The 23771-nt window shown below is 40.1% G+C and overlaps 1 protein-coding gene across 1 annotated transcript in view; it reads right to left on the reverse strand.

Moving 5' to 3' along the window:
• DDAH1 (dimethylarginine dimethylaminohydrolase 1) overlaps positions 1-23771 on the reverse strand; it is a 199919-nt gene that overhangs the window by 52709 nt on the left and 123439 nt on the right. The window contains exons 2-4 of the mRNA XM_072648920.1: positions 12112-12211; positions 5990-6063; positions 3727-3846 (exon numbers count right to left, since the gene is read on the reverse strand). Of these exons, the coding sequence (XP_072505021.1) occupies positions 3727-3846; positions 5990-6063; positions 12112-12211 (294 nt within the window). The remainder of the gene's footprint in view (positions 1-3726; positions 3847-5989; positions 6064-12111; positions 12212-23771) is intronic.

The following is a 23771-nucleotide window of genomic DNA, read 5'->3' on the forward strand; positions in this document are numbered from 1 at the left end:
ATATAAACCTATTACCTTCTTTAAACCTTCCTCTTTCTGAACATCCATATTATTGGCACCTCCATCCTCCCAGTCACTCAGGCTCCCAAACTCAGAAACATCTCTGACCCCTCTCTTGCACTCACTCTACATATCCAATGGACTACCAATTCTTCACAGTATCTCTCATAGAAGTGCCCTTCTCTGCTTGTATATCCGCAACTCCAGTTCACTCCCTCATCCCTTCTCATGTGCGCTACTGTAATAACCTTCAAATTGAGCCTCCTGCTTCACATCTCTCCCCATTTCAATGTTTTCTCCACTTAGCTACCAAAGGGATTTTTCTAAAGCATTGGCCACATCTGACCATGATCCTTACCCACTCAATAAACTCCTATCCCTATCACTTCCAGGATCAAATATAAAATCCTTTTTGGCTTTGAAAACCCTTTCCAAGTTTGCCTCTTTTTACCTTTCCAGTATTTTTACACTTGTACTCTCTTCCATATAGTCTGTGGTTCAGTTTAATTGGACCACTTGTCATTCTGCAAACACAACACTCCTTCTCTGTGTCTCTGCATTGGTTATTCTTCATATCTGTAAACTCTGTACTTTCATTTCACCAACTTTCCTTGACTTCTCTCAAGGCCCAGTTCACATCTCATGTTCTACTGTAGGAGACCTTCCCTGATCTGCACAGCTGCTAATGCCTCCCCCTTACAGATTACCTTCATCTACTCTGAATATATCTTATAGGTATGAGGTTATTTCCATGCTGTCCCCTCCTCTTAGAACATAAGCTCTTTGAGAGCAGGAAATGTATAGAGCCAGGCACAGAGTAAGTGCTTAATAAATGCTTATTGTTTGATTGATACTGACCACATTACCAATCCTTGAAATACTGAAGGGTAATAAGCCCACCTTACTCCATTTATATAGTGCTGTAAGAGTGCCTCCCTGTGGAGGAGGTAATGATACAAAACTGAAGTCACCATTTTAGTGAGCTGTCCATGGTAATAAAGTTCATGTCAGAGTCAGAGTTGGAACCCAATTTACTTGTTAATAATGTTCAGTCTTTTTGGTTGCATCCAGCTCTTTGTGACATTTGGGGTTTTCTGGGCAAAGATACTGGAGTGGTTTGCCATTTTCTTCTCCAGCTCATTTTACAGATGAGGAAACTAACCAAACAGGGTTAAATAACTTGCCTAAGGTCATACAGCTAGTAAGTGTCTGAGGTCAGACTGGAACTCAGGAAGAGGAGACTTCTTGTTTCTCAGCCAGGTGCTATATCCACTGTGATACGTGGCTACCCAGTTCACTTGACTTCACTTCTAATATTGCAACTACCTCTCATATCATAAAAGAGTCCTCAAAAATACTAAAAGCACCAATACTTGATCTATGATTTTATGCGCTTGGATGGGTGGGTTCTCACCTCTTATGGAATAATAAACTTAAAGGTTGAAGGAAGCTAGGTGGTATAGTGGATAGAGTGCAGGATCTGGAGGCAAGAAAATCTGAGTTCAAATCCAACCCCAGATACTTGTTAGTTTGTAACAGCAAGGACTCCAACATACACAGGAGGGCTTGCTGTACATGTTCTCAGATCTTCTTTTCTAAAAGGAAAACAACTTTTGAGGGGTCAACAATCACTTTAATCAAGCACATATATCATTCCCTTAGTTCAGGGTAAAAAGTCAGTACCCTGAGCATCAGAGAAAATACAGAGAAATCAAAATCAATAGACAAGGTTTCTAACTGTTTGACATAAGCTATACTTACATAACAGATCAACTGACAGATCCAACTGTCTGACTATTACATACATACATAGTTATTAGTTAAACCAATATCTGGGTTTTCAAAGCTGAGGGCTCCTTAGCAGCTGCCCAGAGTCTGGTCTGGCCAAACAAACACTTCCAAAGAATAAAACCTCACCTCAGAGTACTTATACATTTTTTCAGAGCCAGAGGGCATCACAACCCTTGAGAACCAGTGCCTCATTAGAAAATGAACAAAAGGTGTGGGCCTTTCTACAAATCTTCCCTAATCAAACTCCCCTTAATGGGCAGATCCATTAATGGGTGTGGAAGATCTTCCCATTAAGAAGCAAAATTATATTAACAATAAGCATAAATAGCTGTGTGTACCTGGGCAAGTCACTTAACCTCTTTCTGCCTCAGTTTTCCAATCTGTAAAATGGGGACAAGAATATAACCTACCTCCCAGAGCTGTTGTGAGGATTTAATGAAATAATGATTGTAAAATGCCTTGACTAGTGCCTGGCACAGAGGATGTTAGCTATTATTATGGTCATCTATATTAGCTATGTTAGTTATTATTATTATCAATGCAAAGAGCTTGGAGGTGCAAGGTTGGTTTTCTTAAGTGCTTAAAGAACTATCTGAAGGCAGAAAGAATAACCACCGTTGTTTCTGCTCTCAAGGTTGCCAAGTAGTCACTTTTATTTTTTCAATCTGCAACTATTTTCAAAGTCCTTCTTATGTGATAAGTACTGTCAGGAGGTACTACAGGCTAGAAGCTCAAGGTCTGGTTCCTTTTCCCAAGGAGTTTACCATCTATTTCATGTATGAGCTGTCCAACACACTGTTGCCACTATATGTGGCAACATGCTAATACTGAAGCTGTTGTCACTACAAACAGTCCCTTAGTAAACTGCCTCACTGTATGAGATGATTCATCTGTCAGGGGCTCTGTCACCTTTCAAATAAATCACTTCTTTCCAACACGCCCAGTGATTTACTCTCAGAAAATATGCTCATATTTCTCTAAATTAAGCAGAACCAAAACAACAAAAATCTTCCAAAGAAATAAGGAAACATGCATTTATTAAAGCAAATACTGCACACCAGGAACTTTACAAATATCTCATTTGATCCTCACAATGCCCAGAAGGTAGGTGCTATGATTACTCCCACTTTACAGATGAGGAAACTGAGGCAGACAAAGGCTGAGTAACTTGCCCAGGGTCATACATCTAGGAAGTATCTGAGACAAGATTTGAACTCAGGGCTTCCTGACTGCAAGTCAATGTTCTGCCCACTGTTCTACCTAGCTACTTCTGAGAATAAACCACCATGGGGCAAAACCAAATTCTTAAGGCAGAATCAAAATCTTGAGAAAGACTCAAGCCAGTGATGGAAAGAGTTTAACAACCCAATGGCTGATATGGAGAGCAGAGAAAAGGATAGGATGGCTGAAGACAAGCTGGAATCTTTTAGTGAATGCAGAGAGGGAATCCAACTTGCTCAGGACAAAGCCAGCTGTTTCCAAGCAGCAGCCACCATGAGGGTCTTAGGAAGTTGACAAGGCAAACAGTCACTACTGTACCTTGGTTCACACTTTCTTTTCACCAAGAGATATTTCTACAAAACTCCTGCCTTTGAGGCTTCAATGGTGGATTCTAAATAAACAATCAAGGGAATTGAGCTATTCAGGTGCTTTTGAATCAAGACACTCTTTAAAGTGAGAAACAAGTGAGAAATGAGTATCTGCTATAATATGGATCTTTGCCTCTTGAGAAAAGCAGTTTCCAGTGCATTTCCCTTATTACAATGAAATAACTGTGTAAATGAGCACATCCCAGGTGGCCATGATGCTGGCACATTGCTGAATGATCCAATTTGGGCTTATTGGTTTTGTCTGAAAACAGGCAGGCATTGGAAAGAAGACACTGAGGGTCTCCCCTCACCCTACGGGAGGGCATTCCAGGCTGTTACACTCTACCTTGAGAGCTTTTTGCGCAGGTTCACTTGAGCCAATGGCGATCAGGTTGGGTCCAGCCATGCTGCAGAAACTTTTCAGATGCAGAGTGTCGGCCACTGGCACTGTGGAAACAGCATAATCCTAGGCACAAAGCAGAAAATGTTTAAGTTTTTTATTTGCTGAGTTTCATCATCACAAATTAAATCAAAAGAGCATTTTCAAACCCTACCTTTCCATGCAAAGGCTGTTATAAGGGACTGGAATGTCTGAAGGGAAAGCTAGGATTTGGGGGAGGGGGCCATACTACTTGAGTGGATCTGTGATCTCATGGATTTGGGAGTTCCCTTCAATGACACAGATCACAACCCACCCAGGCCTGCCCATCCCAGATGGCTCTTGTCCACATCCTTCCATAATTTCAGCTCAGAGGGCCCACCCTTCTTATTTGAGGGTTTCGTCATTTTCTTCTAAGGTCACAAAGATACCAGGGGAATCCTCAGGCTCTCTGCATCTCATCCCACACCCTTACTACTTGACCAGTCCATCTTCTTTGAAGAGCATACATTTCCCCATTGATATCCTTAGTTGCATTCCTCTTCAAGGTTCTTTATTTGGGTGATGTTGCAGCCTGCTTCCACAAGGCCCCTGTCAGTGTAACACTCATTTTTAAAGCCTCAGAGACTGCAGTGTTATGTAGCTCCCAGTCATGACATATAATCTGCGTGATGCTCATTCTTAATTCTCTAGACACTATAATATTCCATGACTCACCATGATTTAATAGTTTGAGTCGAATGTCAGTGTGTGCCTCTGTTTCTGAGAGAAGTTTAGGGGCTTACTAATTTGTCAAATTAGGCAAGTTTCTAAGGAGAAAGCATGGCATAGCCAGGTATTTTACAGAGGAATCAGCTCTTCAAATTTCCACCTGTTCTGTGGGATCCGAGAAAGAATTTTAAAAAATCAAGAATACAGCCATGCAGAGCCCTAGGCTTAAGATTAGAAGATCTGGCTTGGAGTTCGAGTGCTGCTCCTTACTAACTGTGGCTGAGTCATCTCACCCGTTGGAGTCTCAGTTGCTTTGTGTGTAGCAATGGGGAAAACAAAACTGGTATTACCTTTGTTAATGGAGTTACAAATGGGACAGTGTGAGTGAAGTGTTCTGTAACACAGGGTGTTCGTCTTGACTATTCTTGTATGTACAGAAAACCCACATCCTAGGTATTATTTAATGTCTCTTACAGGATTTTCTCCTCTTCAAATATTTTGCAAAGAGATGAAGTATTCCCTGATTCCTTATGTCCACATAAGGCAGGAGGACTCATCACCAAACACCTAAATCTTAAATAGTTGATACTCTTCTTTTATGTGATGCCAGTCAGTTTGCTTGAAATTCCCTAAGAGTCTGGTCTGAAAATACAGATCTCCCTGTCATAGCCAATCCAAAACCCAGATAATCAAAAATTGCCCCTGGTTGTGTCACAAGTATGTGTCTATTCAACAGTAAGATAACTACGAATGAAGGGGCAAAAGGAACCTCTACCGGCCCCCCCAAAACAAACAAAAACACAAATCTCTGGTGTGACTATGACAACGACCTATTCAACAAAAGGTCAATCACTCATGAAATATTTGTGGTTAACAGCTTATGCTCTGGCTTGAGTCAAGGAGGACCTGGGTTCAGATCATAGCTCTGACCCTTTCTAGCTGTATGACATGGAGTAAGGCACTGACTTGCTTGGAGATCCAGTCCTGCCACAGACAATTCCTAGCTTTGTGACTGGGCAACGCACTGAATCCTCTCGGCTTCAGTTTCCTCACATAAAGTGAGCAGAATAATTGTGTCTGCCTCAGAGTTATTATAGGAATCAAAGGAAAGGGAATATGCATTTAGATGTAGAGTCTAAGTACCTGGCACTGATACTATCTTATTTGTACCTCATGACAATCCTGGGAGGTAGATGCTACTATTATCCCTTTTTTACAGTTGAGGAAACTGAGGTTAAGTACTTATTCAGGGTCATATAGCTAGTACGCGTCTAAGGCCAAATTTGAATTCGGGTCTTCCGGACTGTAGGACCAGCGCCCTATCCACTGTACTACGTAACTGCCTAAATGAGATAGTATATGTAAAGTGCTTTGTAAACCTTAAATCATTATAGAAATGTGAGTTGTTATTATTATTATACCTCATTTAGACTAGAGATTTAATTAGACACATATATTCCTTCAAACAGCATTTATTAAATACCTGCTGTTTCCAAGGCACAGCCATCCTTTTACTCACCTTGAAAGTATCAGCCAGGATTTCTGCACCACGTTGATTTGTCCTTTTGGAGAGGCCCACAAAAAATTCTCTGCCTAGATAAAATGACATGGACTCAGTGAGGGGTCCTACCAACTTACCAACCATTTATTTCATTAAAAAATAATTAAAGCACGATACAGTACTCTCTAATCACAGTGGCCCACCTTAATGCTTTTCCCACCTCATTTACCGCTACCCATTCCAAACATAAGCTCATTAAACATATGACTAAGTTAGCTTGTAAGATAGAATAAAAGTATTTTCATAAACAATTTTACAATATTTGGAATGTTTACTTTGGTTGGAGAAAAATAAAGAGACTTGTGACCAGAAATAGAAAGGGGGCTTTGCATGTCAGTGACAATGAAAGTTTAAATTTTAAAGGAAAATCACTTTAAGTTTTGGGAATTTCTTTATGAAAACAGTCCCCTTCCTTTAAAATGCCATGGACATTCAGAAAATGTAGTGAGCAGCTAGTCTTGGGGAGCATATCATTGACTGATATTTCAGCTTGGTCCCAAATCTAATCAAATATAAACTCCTTGAGAGCAAGAACTGCTGTATTTTTGTCCATAACAAAACTTCATTATGGCTTTGTTGGTGAAGACACAATGTAATACAGATGAAATAATGCTAGAGTGGGTGCCAGAAGTGGTGGAAGCTGAGAAAACATTAATAACCTCTGTGCTGGACAGAGGATACAAAGGCACCTGAGGGATTCTATCCCTATTAGGGAAAAAAGGAGGGTCACAGAAGGCACAGGTCTGCCGCTTGAGGTGGACGGGACAATGATAACGGGGGACAGGACAAAGTCACAGCTGAACAACTTTTAGCTTGTTTCTCTTTTTTCTGTCAAGAAGTGATATCTTGGGCCTGGAAAGGATGAAACAAAAAGAAAATGGCATTCAGTACCCAAGACAAGTGAGTAGGTAGCAAGAGAGCAAGGGGCAGCTAGGTGGTGCAGTGGATGAAGTTCTGTGCTGGAGTCAAGAGGGCCTGAGTTTAAACCTGATCTTAGACACTTACTAGAGATGTGACCCTGGGCAAGTCACTTCACCTTGTTTGCCTCAGTTTCCTCATCTGTAAAATGAGCTGGAGAAGGAAATGGCAAACCACTCTGGTGTCTTTCCCAAGAAACCCCAAATGGGGTCATGAAAAGTCAGACAGGATTGAACATCAAATAACAAGCAAGAGAACACCTATCTGCCTTTGATGAGTTAAATGGACCAGGCCCAGCAGAAATATATTCCAGGGGACGAACAGAACTGGTTGATGTGATGGTTCGAATACAGTCTGTGATATTCAGAAGATTACGGATAATATTAGAAAATAGGCAGGACTAAGGAAAGGTAAATGTTCTTCTAAGTTTCAAAAAAAAAGGGAAGGCTGGAGCCTGAAAACTAGAGGCCAGTGACATGGAGCTTGATACCTGGGAAAATTCTAGAGAAGATTATTAAAGGGACTTAAAAATTATTGATACTTTTTGTTTTTACACAATAGATACTTCCTACACTTCCATACAATGCCACTCACCTCATACACACAAAATACAAGCCCTCAAAATAATTGATCTATTTGGACAACATGGCGCCAATAGGAACCGGTATATCTGGGTTATGTGACCATGACATCAAGTGCAAGTGTATTTGACCAGGGTTTTATTGCTTCTCCAAATCGACTTTATTTACACTGTTACAATCACTGCACGTATGATTCTTCTGAGTTTGTTTTTTCCTTTGCATCATTTTATTACAAGGCTTCCCTCGCTTCTCTGCATTCTTAGTAATCATCTTTACTTACAGTGTAGTTACATCCTTTTGGGCAACTAGGTGATACACAGTGGATAGAGAGCCAGGATTCAAGTGGGAAGGATTCATCTGACTGAGTTCAAATCTCAAACACTTACTAGCTGGATAAGTCACTTCACCCTGTTTGCCTCAGTTTCCTTATCTGCAAAATGGTCTGGAGAAGGAAATGGCAAACCACTCCAGTATCTTTGTCAAGAAAACCCTAAATGTGGTCATGAAGAGTTGGATACAGTTGAAACAACTGAACCACAAAAGGCATTCTTTTACATCCACATCTTATAATGTGTTCAGCCATTCCCAATTACTAGTAACATTTTTTCCAGTTTTGTTTCTTTGTTAGAATGATGCTATGAACTTTTTTCAGTCAAAAATCTCCTTGGGACTCCAATTTCCTGTAGAAGAATCTCTGGGTGAAAGGGTATGAACAACTTAGTCACTTGCCCTGCATAATTCTAAACTGTCTTCCAATAACATATGAACTAATTCACACATCTATCAGCGTTGAACTAGCATGCCTGCCTTCCTTTAGCCTCTCCAAGAATGAGCTCTTAATTTTTAGCACCTTCTCTAGCTGGTGAATAGAAAATGATACCCCAGGATTGTTTTGCACTGTTTAAATAGTGGTTTAATAATTACATTATATTTTACAGAGACAGGGCTGAAAGAGGCAGCTGTCAGTGGCCGTTTGTTGGCCTGACAGTTATGGTTACCTGGCAGCAGTTGAAGGAGCTTAAAGACAGTTTCCTAATTGTGCAGTAAATGAGTCAGACTGCTGGAGGGAGAGGAGCAGGGAGGAGAATCAAAAGGTGTCTGCTGCTCCGTTTCCTGCTCTATTTGTACTGGTAGGTGACTAAAGGCAAAAGTGATGAACAGACAACTTGTTCCTCTTTTTTTGCGTTTTATCTGGTCTATCCCAAGAAGCATTATCAAGTGTCTACTTAAGAAGGAGTGGGCAGCTAGGTGGCACAGTGGATAGAGTGCTGAGTCTGGAGGACCTGAGTTCAAATCTGACTTCAGACACTTAGCAGCTTGTGACCCTTAACTAGTCACTAAGCCCTGCTTGCCTCAGTTTCCTCATCTGTAAAATGAGCTAGAGAAAGAAATGGCAAACCACTGTAATATCTTTGTCAAGAAAATCCTAAATGAGGTCATGGGGAGTTGGACATGAGTGAAATGTCAATAACAGCACTGTGTACGAGGTATGGTGGCAGTTCAGTGACAAAGCAAAAACCATTCCTTGCACGTTCTTCTGGATGGATACTACATGCATACAGACAAGCATAAACATGATTATTTGGGGAGGAAGGGCAAAAAAGTAAGAAATAAAGGGGCCTGAAAAGGTACCCTGTTAGAGGTGGTATATGAGCCAAGCCTTGAAAGAAGGTAGATCAAGGAGAGGAGAGAGATACCTCCAGGCCTGGATGTAAAAGATGGAATAATGAGTTTAGGGAACAGAGAGAAGGTCAGCAAGGCAGGAACTGAGAGCACATGAAGGGAAATAATATGCACTGAACTTGGAGCCAAAGTGTGACATGTTTTAAGTAATAGCTAGCATTTGTACTGTAACAGCTAACTTTATGCTTGCAAAGCCTATTTATCCTATTTAGTCCTCACAACAACCTGTGAGGTTAGGTGCTGTTATTATCCCCATTTTACAGATGAGGAAATTCAGACTCCCAGAGGATAAGTGACTTGGCCAGAGCCATACATCTGGTAAGTGACAAAATTCTCACTCTTTTCTTCCTGGCTCTAAGTCTTTGTGTCATCCAGCTGCCTCTAACGTCATGCCAAGAAGCTTGTGTTTGCTCCTAGAGGCATTAGGGAAGCATTTAGTGTCTTGAAGAATGGGGTAGCATGGTAAATCTTAAGCTTTAGAACGATTATTGGGATGCAGGGGAATAGGTTCTACTCTGTCAATATGGCTGACTAGGCTGCTCAGAAAAAAGAACACAGAATGACAAAAGGCGATTTATGATCACAAACATATGTATGGTCTTGGTGCCTGTAAATAAAGAGTTATTTATTTCTGTGCTAAAAACAATAAAGCTCACAGCCATCATGGTTTCAGGCAAATATATATCACCTACAATAAAAATACCTCCAGCAGTTAGCTTGTGGAGAGATTGATGTTACCCTAGCTGGTTTCAAAGACAACTCCTGAATCTTTTGGGTTTAGTAGGGAAGTAGGGAGAGAAACCCTAGGGAAGGAAAATGTTTCAAAAAGTAGAGGAACCCAAAGAGCCCAACTCCCCAAGTTCCAGAGAGTTTAAATCACTCGTCCTTTAGGTCACGCAGCAAATTGGTGACACATTTACCATTAACAACCAGGTTTTTCCTTACTCTTAGCCCAGTGGTTCTGAACCTGTTACACTGACATCTTTCTTAAATGGCTCCTGCATAATTCACAATGCATGTTTATTTTTAGTTCTTACTCCTGATGGCACCTGTAATCTTACAGGATGTAGTTATGTGTTGTATAGAAGTTGAATCTTGTTAATAACTACAGAGAAAAATCCTTTATATTTCAGGCTCCTCAATATTCCATTTACCTGGGGACAGAGTTCTGGTCTATGCTAGTCAAAAAACTCCAAAGTTTCACATATGGCATCTGTGATAAACCCCCGATCCATGGGGTTAGGTGTTCCCGAAGAATTCCTACCTGGCAGATGCAATGTATACATGTTCAGGGATTTGGCATGTCACAGATGGCATTTAAAGTCAAAGAGCTGACTTTGGCATTTAATATCAGACATAGGAATAAAAGTCCAGACTGATGACTCTAGTTCTATGTTGTTATTATTGCCTTCTTCCCTTCTGGTGTCAGGTTGGAAGTACTAGTGACCCTATATTCCTTTGGGTGACTAGTAACAGATGTTCACTGTCTGATGTCTTTGTAAACAATACTCTTTTAGCTTCGGCTCTGAACTAAAGATGAATTCTGATTGTTTTCTACACCAACTACCCTAACTCCCTAACTTGATTTGAACCAAGAAATCTTAACTGTTTTTATGTCAGAGACCCCACTTTGATGGTCTAGTGAGACCTGCTGTTGTTCGTTCTTTACTGCTGACGAGGACCAATCACAAGGGTGATGTCTTGACTTGCAAGTGAGTTGAATTTAAGTGAGGCAGGGCTGTGCAAAGTCATCAGCCTCACTCTCTCCTCTAGAGTCATCACAGTCCAGTGGCAACACACAGGTCAGGACAACTGGTGATGGCCCTGATTCAGTGGGAGCTCTTGGCCTTCTGAAGCTAAAGTCTTTCCAAGGTCTTAGTTTATCTGAGGCATCATGCATTAGATTAGGTAAGAACAGGCTACAGATGGCCTAGTTTGCCTTCATAAAAGAATCATTCTGGGCGAGGAAGACCCTCAGAGCTTCTGGCCAGAACAGAAACAATTGCTATTTTCACCCTGAGCCATCTTTTCAGAATAATGCTTTTTAAAAATATTATTGAAAGAAATGCTAAATTTCATTTGAAGATTAGTGAAATAAAAGATTCACTTCAAGTTCCCATACCCCCTGAAATCTTCCCATGAATCCCTTCCACGGACCCTCTGATTTAGACTATCATGGATTTAGTGCATGATTTTACAAAATACTCACATCACAGGGTTGTGGTGAGGATCATAAGTAATAGTGTAATGTTAAGTTCTTTGGAAACTTTAAAACTGGATAAATATAATATTTGTATTTATGAATATTATCATAAGGAATTAGAATAGTTATTTAGCAGGTGAAAACATGATTTCTTTAATGACCACACAAAACCCAAAGAAGCAATTTAATTTTACCCAAGAAAGTGATTAAAGAAAATTAATACTGATATTAGCTATTTGGAGCTTGTTTAATATTACTATATGTGGTATAGTGTTGAAAGCAGCAGGGTAAAACTGATAGATGGACATGGAGTCAAGATGATTTGAGTTTAAATCCCACTTCTGACATACTGGCTGTGTGACCCTGGGCCATTCATGTAATCTATCAGTACTCTAAACAACTTTGTGAGATGATAGTTTCAAGAACAGGTACTGATATTCATTGATAGAGAGAGTTTCCTCATGTGGGAATTCCCTAGACCAGTGAAATAATAGATCTGGTCCCTAATCTTAACTTTCAGTACCACTATTGTTACTGCGGCATCAAGCCAAACCAATCTGCATTCCAAATTATTAAAATTCACTTTACCATCTGGAAAGAATTTTATCTGTAAATCATTTCAGTCTTGAGCTAATCACCTCAAAAATAGAAATCTATTTTAAAAAAATAGAGAAGTTATGCATATATCACCATACCTGTGAATAAAACATCTCCACCATCCAAGGTTGCATTTTCATCTATCATCTCTACTATGTTGAGCTGAAGGTTTTCTAATGCTCCTTTCACCATGTCAACCTGTGGGTAAAAAAGAAGGAATTTAGAATCTCAAAAACTATCCTACTATGTCTGAAAAAGAAAGCATTTTCTCCTTCTACATGAACACCAATAAAAACAGAGAGATCTGCCATACAGAAATGGCCCCAATCACTAAGCTCAACTCACTTCTTCTCGGTAGTGAGAAAGAGGATATTTTCTTTTTATTCCAAGTTACTTGGAGTTACTTTTATATATACTTTTCCTTAGAAGGGTATATAACTATGAAACATCACTAGTGAGCTAAGAAAATTGACTTATCCCTTCAAAGGCCTAAACTCTACCACCTACACCTGGCCAACAAGTCTAGGACTTTTTGACTCTACTCTAGGAATCACATTTGTACAAGGCAATATACAGAAGCATCATCATTTTCAATGGTCATTTGAATGTATAAACCAATAAAAAATTGTTCTGTTTTCTAGTCATTTTTTAGTGTTGAATTTAAAGTGTATTCATAAACTTGAAATAGTCTTTCCAGTTTATAATCAAATAGATAAAACAGTAATTCCAACAAATTTTGTTCCCTATAGATCAAAGGTGTCCAACTTAGTTGCATGTGGCCCCCAAAACTCCTAAATGTGGCCAGACTAGATCAAAATATAATTGGGAAATGTTTAAGAAAACAAATAAAAATATGACTAAAAGTAGATCATATCAGTCAACTTATGGTTTTCTAAGTCCACATGCAAGCTGTAGGATCTGTTTCTAGTTGAGATTGATATCACTGCTATAGATAATTAATGAATATACCAAATATGTTCAAACCAAAGCAAATTTTTGATGTAAGCTGCTTGTAATGTCCAGATGTAATGTAATGTCCAGAGAAGAGGCAAAAGGAGTGACTAATGAATTTCTATGAATTTGGTCTCTGACTCCAAATTCTATCACCTCAAGTGTTTAGCTTTCTATTAGCTACCCAAAATTGGTTTGTAAGAGACTGTCATATTCTTTTTTCTACCAAAGTACAAAACCCCATAGCCCCTAAGATCTGTGAGCCATTCAGTAGGTGAGCTCTGGCTTGGACAGAGCTGCCTTCTGGGAACAGTCATGAGCAGTTTAATTTCCTGGGGCTAGACAAAGATAAGGACCCAGTGAATAGGATGGAACTGTCTCCTTAAAAGAGAAGGTCCACATGGTTTGCGTATTATTCAACAAACTCTGTAGTTAATTTAAGGTGTATGTGACTGTGTTTCTGTTCCCTGAAATCATAAACCTACAATTTTGAAATGAAATTTTGAATCTTTATAGGAATCCAGAACCCAGTCTTCAAAGCACAAAGACATTCTGATCTGAAGCCAACCTGTCATATAGACCACTTCCAGTGCAGTTTACTTAATTACAATACCTAGAGACAGAAACCAGGAAGCATTTTAAAAATACAACAATGTCTTTTGAAATCCTTAATTTAATACAAGACTTTTCATGGGAAGCAGCCAATTAGTCTAAACATTTTTCTAAGGTCTGCACTGCTTCCAGCACGGCTGAGAGACATAGAATGAGAAGATGTAAACAGGGATGGAGGGAAAAATGCAAAAACACCAGAAAAAGCATCCAGCCCTGCCAAATCATAGGCACCAAGTACACACATGGTGAATTGTGAATGAAGAGTTCTGTAGACAAAAATATCTCAGAGTGATTTCTAATGTAAGAAAAATATGGAAATACTTCAACAACAAGGCTTATATTCATGCAGGCAAAAAAAAGCCTTTCAAAAGGATACAAAGTAAAATAAATATATCATCCCACCCTCATTCTGGAACCCATGTAAAGATTCCACAAACCCAAGTGACTCAGAACAATAAAAAAATTATTTCCATGGGTGAGATGGTCTTAATGGTGTAATAACTACATCAAATGACCTCTCTCAACAGGAGAATAAGCTGTCCTGTGTAAGAGGAAGTGGAATTTTTGCTATAATGTGAATGAAAAAAGAAGAAGCAAAGCCACATTTACCATGACTTGTTAAGTTCTGCTGAACTCTGGAAATTATGCAGCTGTCTTCCTTTGGCATCACTACCATTTATGTTAATGGAAAATACACTGAATTGAGAGAGAGCATGAGAATTGTAGTATCGCCATATAATGTCCCTATTAGGGAAGGGAATGCTTTCACAGCCTCCTTTTTTCGAGACTCAGTAAGAACTTGATCATAAAAATGTAATTTGGCCTGAGAATTCTGCATGCACTGTCTCCACTCCAGGAACAATCGATTTTTTTCTCCTGTAAAACTGTAATTTAGTTACAATACCTGAGTTGAAAGGGACCTTATATATCTTCAAGGACATTACCTCCTCCCTATTTAAAGATGGGAAAATTGAGATTCTGATAGTGAAGTGACTTGCCCAAGGTCATCCAGTGGAGGCAGGACTAGAATCTCAGCACAGTCCCCATTTCTCTGCTCTGTACCAGTCAACTATTTTTGACATCAGTTTATTATATTATTAGAGAAAGACAGGAAGACCCTTATGAACTGACACAGAGTGAAGTGAGCAGATTCAGGATAACAAAACACACAATGACAACAACAGTATAAATGAAAAGAATTTTGAAAAGCTGAGCTATAGGTAACTGAAAAGTCAAAAATTATGAGGGCCTAATGACACTTACATTTTCCAGATACTATCAATCGCTGTTAGTCATTTTTTCTTCAACCTTTTTCCTTTGTTCCAAGAGAGGTCACAATTACGGGGGTAGAGAGTTAGGGGAGTACAGGGCTAAGTGGAGGGGGGGAGTTGTCCAATCTTGGAAGCTAAGCAGGGTTGGATCTGATTAGTACTTGGAAGGTAACTCTGCTTCAACTTTTTTTAAAGAGAAAAGAAGAAAAAATCCTGTACTAGGTTCAGAAATAATATATTCCTGTAACTTTAAAACTGTGCCCTCTGAAATTATTATTAATTTTTTGATTTTAGGCAAAACCTTTGTGGTTTCTGAAAAGTTAAAACAGCTGCCCTGGCATACAAAACCTGGCTCTTGTGCAAAGATAGTAATTTTTTGTAACACTCAGTCACATCCATATAAACAATGACATTCTGATCCTTCTACACCACATATGAGTGAAGGGGAGGGATAGGTGGGGGTGAGTGGGGGATGCTGATTTCATGGTTAGGCTTCATAGGAGGACCTTGCTATTAAAAACAATAACAAAAAATTCCACACTGCTAGTTGTGAGGACTGAAGGGCCACAGAGCAGCAAGGTGACAAAACGAACCCCAATGCAGTCTTTCTGGACAAGTGGGAGAGGCAGTAGTGGGCTGCATACTGGAAACCACATGCACTTGGCTCCAGGGCTCTGGTGAAACAGACAAGGTTCAGGTACAAACAGGATCATGCTATCCTGACAGGGATACATGACAAGTCAGTCATGTAGGCAGCCAGAATACTAAATATAGCTACAAAAGTGGAGACTGTCGAAGGAAAGAATCCAAAGCCCCAACCTTCAAGGAACTGCCTGTCCTGAGGTCTCATGTCTATGGTTAATGTTGTTTCAATTAACTTTCAGAAAACAAACCCAATACTCCCCCCAAAACCCCACCCAGGTTTTCATCAAGACAGTTCCATCAGATGGAACTTAGCATTACTCAGGGTGGAGAGACGTGTTTAGAAAAAAAACCAGAATTTCTTCCAGAAGCTGAAATTTGACAATGGGTCATTTAACTCATGAAAATGGAAAGAAATTGAAACTATGGTTAAATTAATTTTGTTCTAAATTATCTCATTTTCCTTATTCCAGCCCAAGGAACTGCACACCCTTCTCACTGAGGGATAAGGCAACTAAATGAATAAATATTAGACAGAATTTGGCTCAGTTATATGGAGGAATGAGAGACTTGGGGGTGGGGGGGAGTAATTCTAACTGGGAAAGGAAATGGAAGACAGAAAGATGGCTTTATGGAGATAGAAATTAAGCTTATCCTTAGATTCAAATGAGTGAAAGAATAGAGGAGGTTCACTCTAGGCATGGGGGTGGGAAACAGAGATGCAAGGAGATGGGAAAAAGAATTTCAATGTCAAGAAATCATAAACTATCCTGTTTGCCTGGAATACAGAGTGTATGAGAGGAAGCAAGGTGAAATTAAAGTAGAAAAAAAATAGGATGGAACCAAACTGAGGAGGGCCTTGAAGGCTAGGATTAAGAATTTATATTTTATCTTATAGGCAACCAACAGGAAGTTGCTAAGGTTTTGTCCAAGGGAGATTACCTTGGAATTTCTGTCAAGGATGTATTTGTAGAAGAGATATATGGTAAAGCAGGAAGAGCAATTACAAGACTATTATAATGGTATGGGTGAGAGGTAATCACTCGTAAATTGGGATGGTAGTGGTAAAAGCGGAGAGAAAGGGACATATGTGAGAGTAATTTCAGAGGTAAGGTTGATAAGGTTTGGCAACTGATGGGCATATTAGAGTGTGGGGGAACATCAAAAATGTAAAAAATGAAGAATGCCTCTTCAACTTTGAGTCTAGTTGACTAGCAGAGGAATGATAACATTGACTGAAATGGCATGTTGAATAAGAATACTTGGATGAATTTTAGATATGTTGAATTTGCAGTATTAGAGGTGGAAATATCTAGCAAGGACTAAGGAATATGGGACAGGAACTCAAGGGAGAAGCAAGGGTTGAAAGAGAGAGGGATTACATTGAGGGAATAACTGGTCAGGAGTGAGTGGATAAGAATGTCAAGAGAGTAGGAAGAAAGAAGAGAAGAAAGCAAAAGGTATTTTGGATGATATCTACACTTTGCAGACAACAGAAGGAAGAGGAACAAAAAATCACAAAGAGAAGTCTTAGAGGCAAGAAAAGAACCAGAAAAGATCAGAGGAAAAGAGACCACAGATGAAGAAAATACCAAGAAAGGGATAGCTGACAGTGTCTCCTAGAAATCAACATGATCTCTGCTTTTGGAATAGCACAGTATAAGTAGTACATACGGTGAAACAGGTCCTCTTAAAAAGATTTCCTACATGTCACCCCAGAGGCATCCAATACACTTTGGCATTTAATGTGACCATTAAAGGGATGGAAGCTGTATTTCCTAATTTGAGTATTTTCCTTAAGATTTTTAGTAACAAATATAATTTTTATCTGCATCACTACCACCATCATCATCATCATCGCCATTATCTACTATACTAGATTAATTACCATCCACCAGGCTTGCCACAGGATATTGAACTTTTTAGTTACATCAACTCCTAATAGTTTACTAAAGTATTGGCAGGGGGGCTGTGAAGTAGAGAATACCTGTACTGGTGAAATCATAGATACTTTAAGTATTAAAATGCAGATGATTTGTGTCCAGAATAATAGGGAGTTACTAATGTAATGGGGTTTGGCACGTGCTTAGATGGGATCACCCATATGGAAGATGCTGGGGTCTTGTTTCTGGAAGACTAGAGCATTGGTGCACATGTGGACATTCTGCTTTGACCTACCATGTTGTTTGAAACAGCCTTTATTCCCCCATTGGTTACATAGATGAAAGCAAGATAGCTACATGGTGCAGTGGATAGAGCACTGGCCCTAGAGTCAGGAGGATCTGAGTTCAAATCTGACATCAGACACTTACTACCTATGTAACTCTGGATAAGACTCTTAACCCTGTTTGTCTCAGTTTCCTTATTTGTAAAATAAATTGGAGAAGGAAATGACAAACTACTCCAGTATCTTCACCAAGAAAAACCCAAATGGGGTCAACAAAGAGTTGAACATGATTGAAATGGCTCAACAATAACATAGCTGAAAACATTGGTTATCTTTATAATGTCCAACAGCCACTCAGGTGGCTTTTCCTGTATTCAAGTCTTAGAGTAAATGAGACACTTTCATTTACAGTTAGTGGTACCAAGCTATAATGGGGAAGGATCCTGAGGGCTGTCTGCTTCCCTCTTCCCTTTTCAGTAAAGTGGCCTGGAGAAATGGGTTTAGGGCTTTGGACTTTTCCTTGCTTCTTTCTTATTCTAGATACAGGGATGTTAGTCTCCATTCTGTCCCAGAAGCTCAGGCCATGGGGACCAGGAATTCCAGAAATCCAGGGCAGGTGATATAGCCAGTCCAACAGCAAAGCCCTAAGGCGAAAGGGTTCCGGGATACTAGCCCACACTTGAACTTGGTGAGACTAGTGCTACTATGAACTGAGTTAAATTATGAGCTTCATCACACTCCCTTTCCCAGAGATTAAGGTGATATGGGAGTGAGGAATTATGCCCCCTAGGATAAGTGGGAAAATGTTTGTATGTTTGTGTTTGCTATGTTTTTGAAATAAATATTACTTTATAAAAGCTAAATGGCACTGAGATACCAGTCACTAAGCCCCCAAAATGGGGTACACTATTGAGGATACAAGCTCTGCATGACCCCTTCAGGGCACCAGAAAACCCAGAAGGGGAGTAAAATGTAACAGGCCTGGTCTTGAAACAGTGGGGTCAGAGTAAAATCATGTTACACTAAATACCTAGAAGATTTGCTGACTAATGTCAATGTTAGGTAGATGAATCAATCATATAGGCTATTGACAAAATACAATACTCATTTCTATTAAAAATGCTAGAGAGCATAAGAATAAATGGAGCTCCCTTAAAATGATAAGCAGCATCTACCTAAAACCATCAACAAGCATTATATTGTAATGCGGATAAACTAGAAGCATTTCCAATAAGACTGGGGGTGAAACAAGGATGTTCATCATCACCACTGTTATTCAACATGGTACTAGAAACAACTGTAGCAATAAGAGAAGAAAAAGAAATTGAAGAAATTAGACTAGGCAAAGAAGAAACTAAGCTATTGCTCTTTGCAAATCATATGATGATATACTTAGAGAATCCTAGAGAATCAAGTAAAAAACTACTTGAAATAATAAACAACTTCAGCCAAGAATGCAGAATACATCCAACATAAATCATCTGCATTTCTATATATTATTAACAAAGCCCAACAGCATGAAGTAAAAAGAAAATTCCATTTAAAGTTATTGTGGACATTGTTAAACATTTGGGAATCTACCTGCCAAAACACACCCAGGAACTAATCATATAGGCTACCAAGTCTCAACTTCTTTCTTTCTCATATTCTCTTCTCTTCTTACTCCACAAGTCTTTCTCCTTCAATACTCCCTCCTATAGGAACTCCATTTCCCTTTTTATCCTAGCAACTTGTTTCTTGTTTGTTTTTCTTGTCTTTCCCACCCACCCTTTTCTGCCACAAGGTTGTTTAGCTGCCTCATATTCCAACCTGAGGTTGGTCATCTCCCAAAGTAATGTCACCTGCAGACCCACAGATAGCTAAGACAAGTGAATATGTAGGAGATGCATAATAGCAGTGGAGAATTATTCTTTACTACGGAAAAACAACATGACTACTTTTTGGGCTCTTTCATCTCTCCCTTCTTGCAAAGAGTTGCAAAGGTTTGTTTTTTTTTAATTTATTGACTGAAAAGATAACATCCATTTTGACTTGCAACAGTACTGGACTAGTTCTACACTTAGTTTTTACTTAGATGTTGACATTAACCAGCTATTTACCATAGTCTGTTATTTGATCTTAATGTAATGAGACATTGTGGACAATGTTGATGTTTGAGTGTGCTTATGAATCCCAATCCCTAACTAGGGCTCTTCTTTACACTGTCACCATTTGGTGGCAGTAACTTTTATTTAACCAAGTTTTGTTTTTGCCTGATAGAATGACAGGCAAATGGCAAACGAAATGACAGCCTGTACTTAGACAGCAGTAAGCACGTGTTTGCCTGAGACTGGATCTCAAGTCTCTAGCTGCCCCTTCTTCTTTGTCTTTCTTTCCCTGCACACAGGTGACCAAAGAGAGACCCTGAAATGCATGTGTCCAGTTTTAGTGGCCACCATGTGAGGTTGAGAGCTTCTGAGTCCTGGTAATCTCCACAACTTCTCAGAGTCTCATAACCACCATCAAGAAGACCATGATTAAAAGGATTAAGAAAGTATGTAAGAGAATTTAGATAGAATTGTCATTTTTATTATGTTGGCCTTGCCTGTCCATGAACAAATGAGTATTTCTACAATTATATAAATCTGATCTTACTTGTATAAAAAGTTTTTAAAAATAATTTTGTTTATTTAGTTCCTGGATTTGTTTTGGCAGGTATACTCCCAGGTATTTTATACTGTGAAGGGTTATTTTAAATAAAAAAAGAAAGTCCAAGCCAGAGTGTGGCTTGTCTGGAGATCTAGAGTTAAATTCCTAGGACACTGTTGTTCCACCTGGTCTATACTCTTATAAAGTGTTTCATGTTTTTTATTTATTTATTTATTTAATTTTTAACATTCATTTTCACAAAATTTTGGGTTACAAATTTTCTCCCCTTTTATCCCCTCCCCCCCAAACCCAAGCATTCTAATTGCCCCTGTGACCAATCTACTCTTTCTTCTATCATCCCTCCCTGCCCTTGTCTCCGTCTTCTCTTTTGTCCTGTAGGGCCAGATAGCTTTCTTTACCCCTTAACCTGTATTTCTTATTTCCTAGTGGTAAGAACATTACAGTTGATCCTAACACTTTGAGTTCCAACTTCTTTACCTCCCTCCCTCTCCATTCCTTCCCTTTGGAAGGCAAGCAATTCAATATAGGCCAAATCTGTGTAGTTTTGCAAATGACTTCCATAATAGTTGTGTTGTATAGGACTAACTATATTTCCTTCCATCCTATCCTGTCCCCCATTACTTCTATTCTCTTTTGATCCTAACCCTCCCCATGAGTGTCGACCTTGAATTGCATTCTCCTCCCCATGCCCTCCCTTCTATCATCCGCCCCACCCTGCTTGTCCCCTTGTCCCCCACTTTCCTGTATTGTGAGATAGGTTTTCCTACCAAAATGAGTGTGCATTTTATTCTTTCCTTTAGTGGAATGTGATGAGAGTAGACTTCATGTTTTTCTCTCACCTCCCCTCTTTATCCCTCCACTAATGAGTCTTTTGCTTGCCTCTTTTATGAGAGATAATTTGCCCCATTCAATTTCTCCCTTTCTCCTCCCAATATATTTCTCTCTCACTGCTTGATTTCATTTTTTTTTTAAGATATGATCCCATCCTCTTCAATTCACTCTGTGCACTCTGTCTCTATGTATGTGTGCGTGTGTGCATGTGTATGTGTGTACTCCCACCCAGTTCCCAGATACTGAAATGTTTCAAGAGTTACAAATATTGTCTTTCCATGTAGGAATGTAAACAGTTCAACTTTAGTAAGTCCCTTATGACTTCTCTTTGCTGTTCACCTTTTCATGGTTCTCTTCATTCTTGTGTTTGAAAGTCAAATTTTCTTTTCAGCTCTGGTCTTTTCATCAAGAAAATTTGAAAATCCTCTATTTCACTGAAAGACCATTTTTTCCCCTGAAGTATTATACTCAGTTTTGCTGGGAAGGTGATTCTTGGTTTTAGTCCTAGTTCCTTTGACTTCTGGAATATCCTATTCCATGCCCTTCGATCCCTTAATGTAGAGGCTGCTAGATCTTGTGTTATCCTGATTGTATTTCCACAATACTTGAATTGTTTCTTTCTAGCTGCTTGCAATATTTTCTCCATGACCTGGGAACTCTGGAATTTGGCCACCATGTTCCTAGGAGTTTCTCTTTTTGGATCTCTTTCCTGCAGTGTTCTGTGGATTCCTTGAATATTTATTTTGCCCTCTGGTTCTAGAATCTCAGGGCAGTTTTCCTTGATAATTTCATGGAAGATGATGTCTAGGCTCTTCTTTTGATCATGGCTTTCAGGTAGTCCCAAAATTTTTAAATTGTCTCTCCTGAATCTATTTTCCAGGTCAGTTGTTTTTCCAATGAGATATTTCACATTATCTTCCATTTTTCCATTCTTCTCTCTTTGTTCTGTGATATCATACTTTCTCGCAAAGTCCTTAGCCTCCATCTGTGCCATTTTAGTTTTGAAAGAACTATTTTCTTCAGTGAGCTTTTGAGTCTCCTTTTCCATTTGGCTAATTCTGCTTTTGAAAGCATTCTTCTCCTCATTGGCTTTTTGAACCTCTTTTGCCAATTGAGTTAGGCTAGTTTTCAAGGTGTTAATTTCTTCAACATTTTTTTGGGTCTCCTTTAGCAGGGAGCTGATCTGCTTTTCATGCTTTTCTTTCATCTCTCTCATTTCTCTTCCCAGTTTTTCCTCCACCTCTCTAACTTGATTTTCAAAATTCCTTTTGAGCTCTTCCATGGCCTGAGCCCATTGGGTGGGCTGGGACACAGAAGCCTTGATTTCTGTGTCTTTGCCTGATGGTAAGCATTGTTCTTCTTCATCAGAAAGGAAGGGAGGAAATGTCTGTTCTCCAAGAAAGTAACCTTCAATAGTCTTATTTCTTTTCCCTTTTCTGGACATTTTTCCAGCCAGTGACTTGAGCTCTGAATATTCTCCTCACACCCACCTTGCCTCCTGGTCCTCCCAGCCAGCGTTTGGGGTCTGAGATTCAAATGCTGCTTTCCAGCCTTAAGGCTTTTGGCGGGGGCAGGGCTGCTATTCAGTGTGAGAATTAAGTTCAGGTGGTCAGGTCGGGGCAGGGCCACCTCTCAGGCTCAGTTCCCTCAGGGGGTTTATGCACAGACCTTCCACAATGGATCCAGGCTCCCGCCCGCTTGGGGAGCCCCTGTCTGCAGCCACCTCTTAGCTTCTACCTCCCGGGGGGGGGCCCGAATCATGGGGGTACCCCACTCCCCTCTCGACCTGCCAAAGAGACTCTCTCACCGACCCCTGTCACCTGTGGGCGGAGGGACTTGTGCGGCCGCTGGAGATCCCATCCCTGAAGCCTGCTTGGGTCTGTTTCTCTTGGTGCCGTGGCCGCAGCAGGTCTGGGCTGGGCTGGGCTCCGCATCTGCAGCGCGACGGACCTTTTGCGAGAGGTTTGCAGGTCCCTCTGTGGGTGGAGGGACCCACAAGGCCGCTGGAGATCCCGTCCCTGAAGCCCGCTCGGATCTTTTCCTCTCGGTGCCGCAGCCGCTGCAGGGCTGCCCTCAGCTCCCAGTCCCGGCGCCCAGTCCCGGCGCCCAGTCCGCAGCGCGAAGGACCCCCCGCGAGAGGTTTGCAGGTCCCTCCGGAACAGAAATCTCCCTCGCTCCAATATTCCGTGGCCTCTGGGTGCAGAATTCACCGTGAGTTTCTCCCCTGTAGCTGTTCTGTGGGTTGTGGGTTCGGAGCTATGTGTATGTGCGTCTTTCTACTCCGCCATCTTGGCTCCGCCCCCCTGTTTCATGTTTTAAGAATCAAACTTTTGGGAGAGTATTTTAGGAGTGGCAGATTATTTTTTTTTACTTTTTAAATATTTGTCAATGTGTACTTTTGAATCTTTTGTGCTTTAAGCATTTATTTTGTGGTGGAGGAAATAAATAACTGTCCCATACCTGACATCAACTGTTTGATACATTAAGCAAATTTCCAACTGATAAACTGTTAATCCCTTTTAGGGAAGACTCTGGATAAAGTTTCTACATAAACTTTATTTAAGAGAGTTTTTCCCCTCCCTATCCCTGCCCCACTCCCCCCTGGAGTTTTGTTCTGAGATGGGGGCATATATAA

This window comes from Notamacropus eugenii, chromosome 2, assembly GCF_028372415.1.
Source record: "Notamacropus eugenii isolate mMacEug1 chromosome 2, mMacEug1.pri_v2, whole genome shotgun sequence".
NCBI lineage: Eukaryota > Metazoa > Chordata > Mammalia > Diprotodontia > Macropodidae > Notamacropus > Notamacropus eugenii.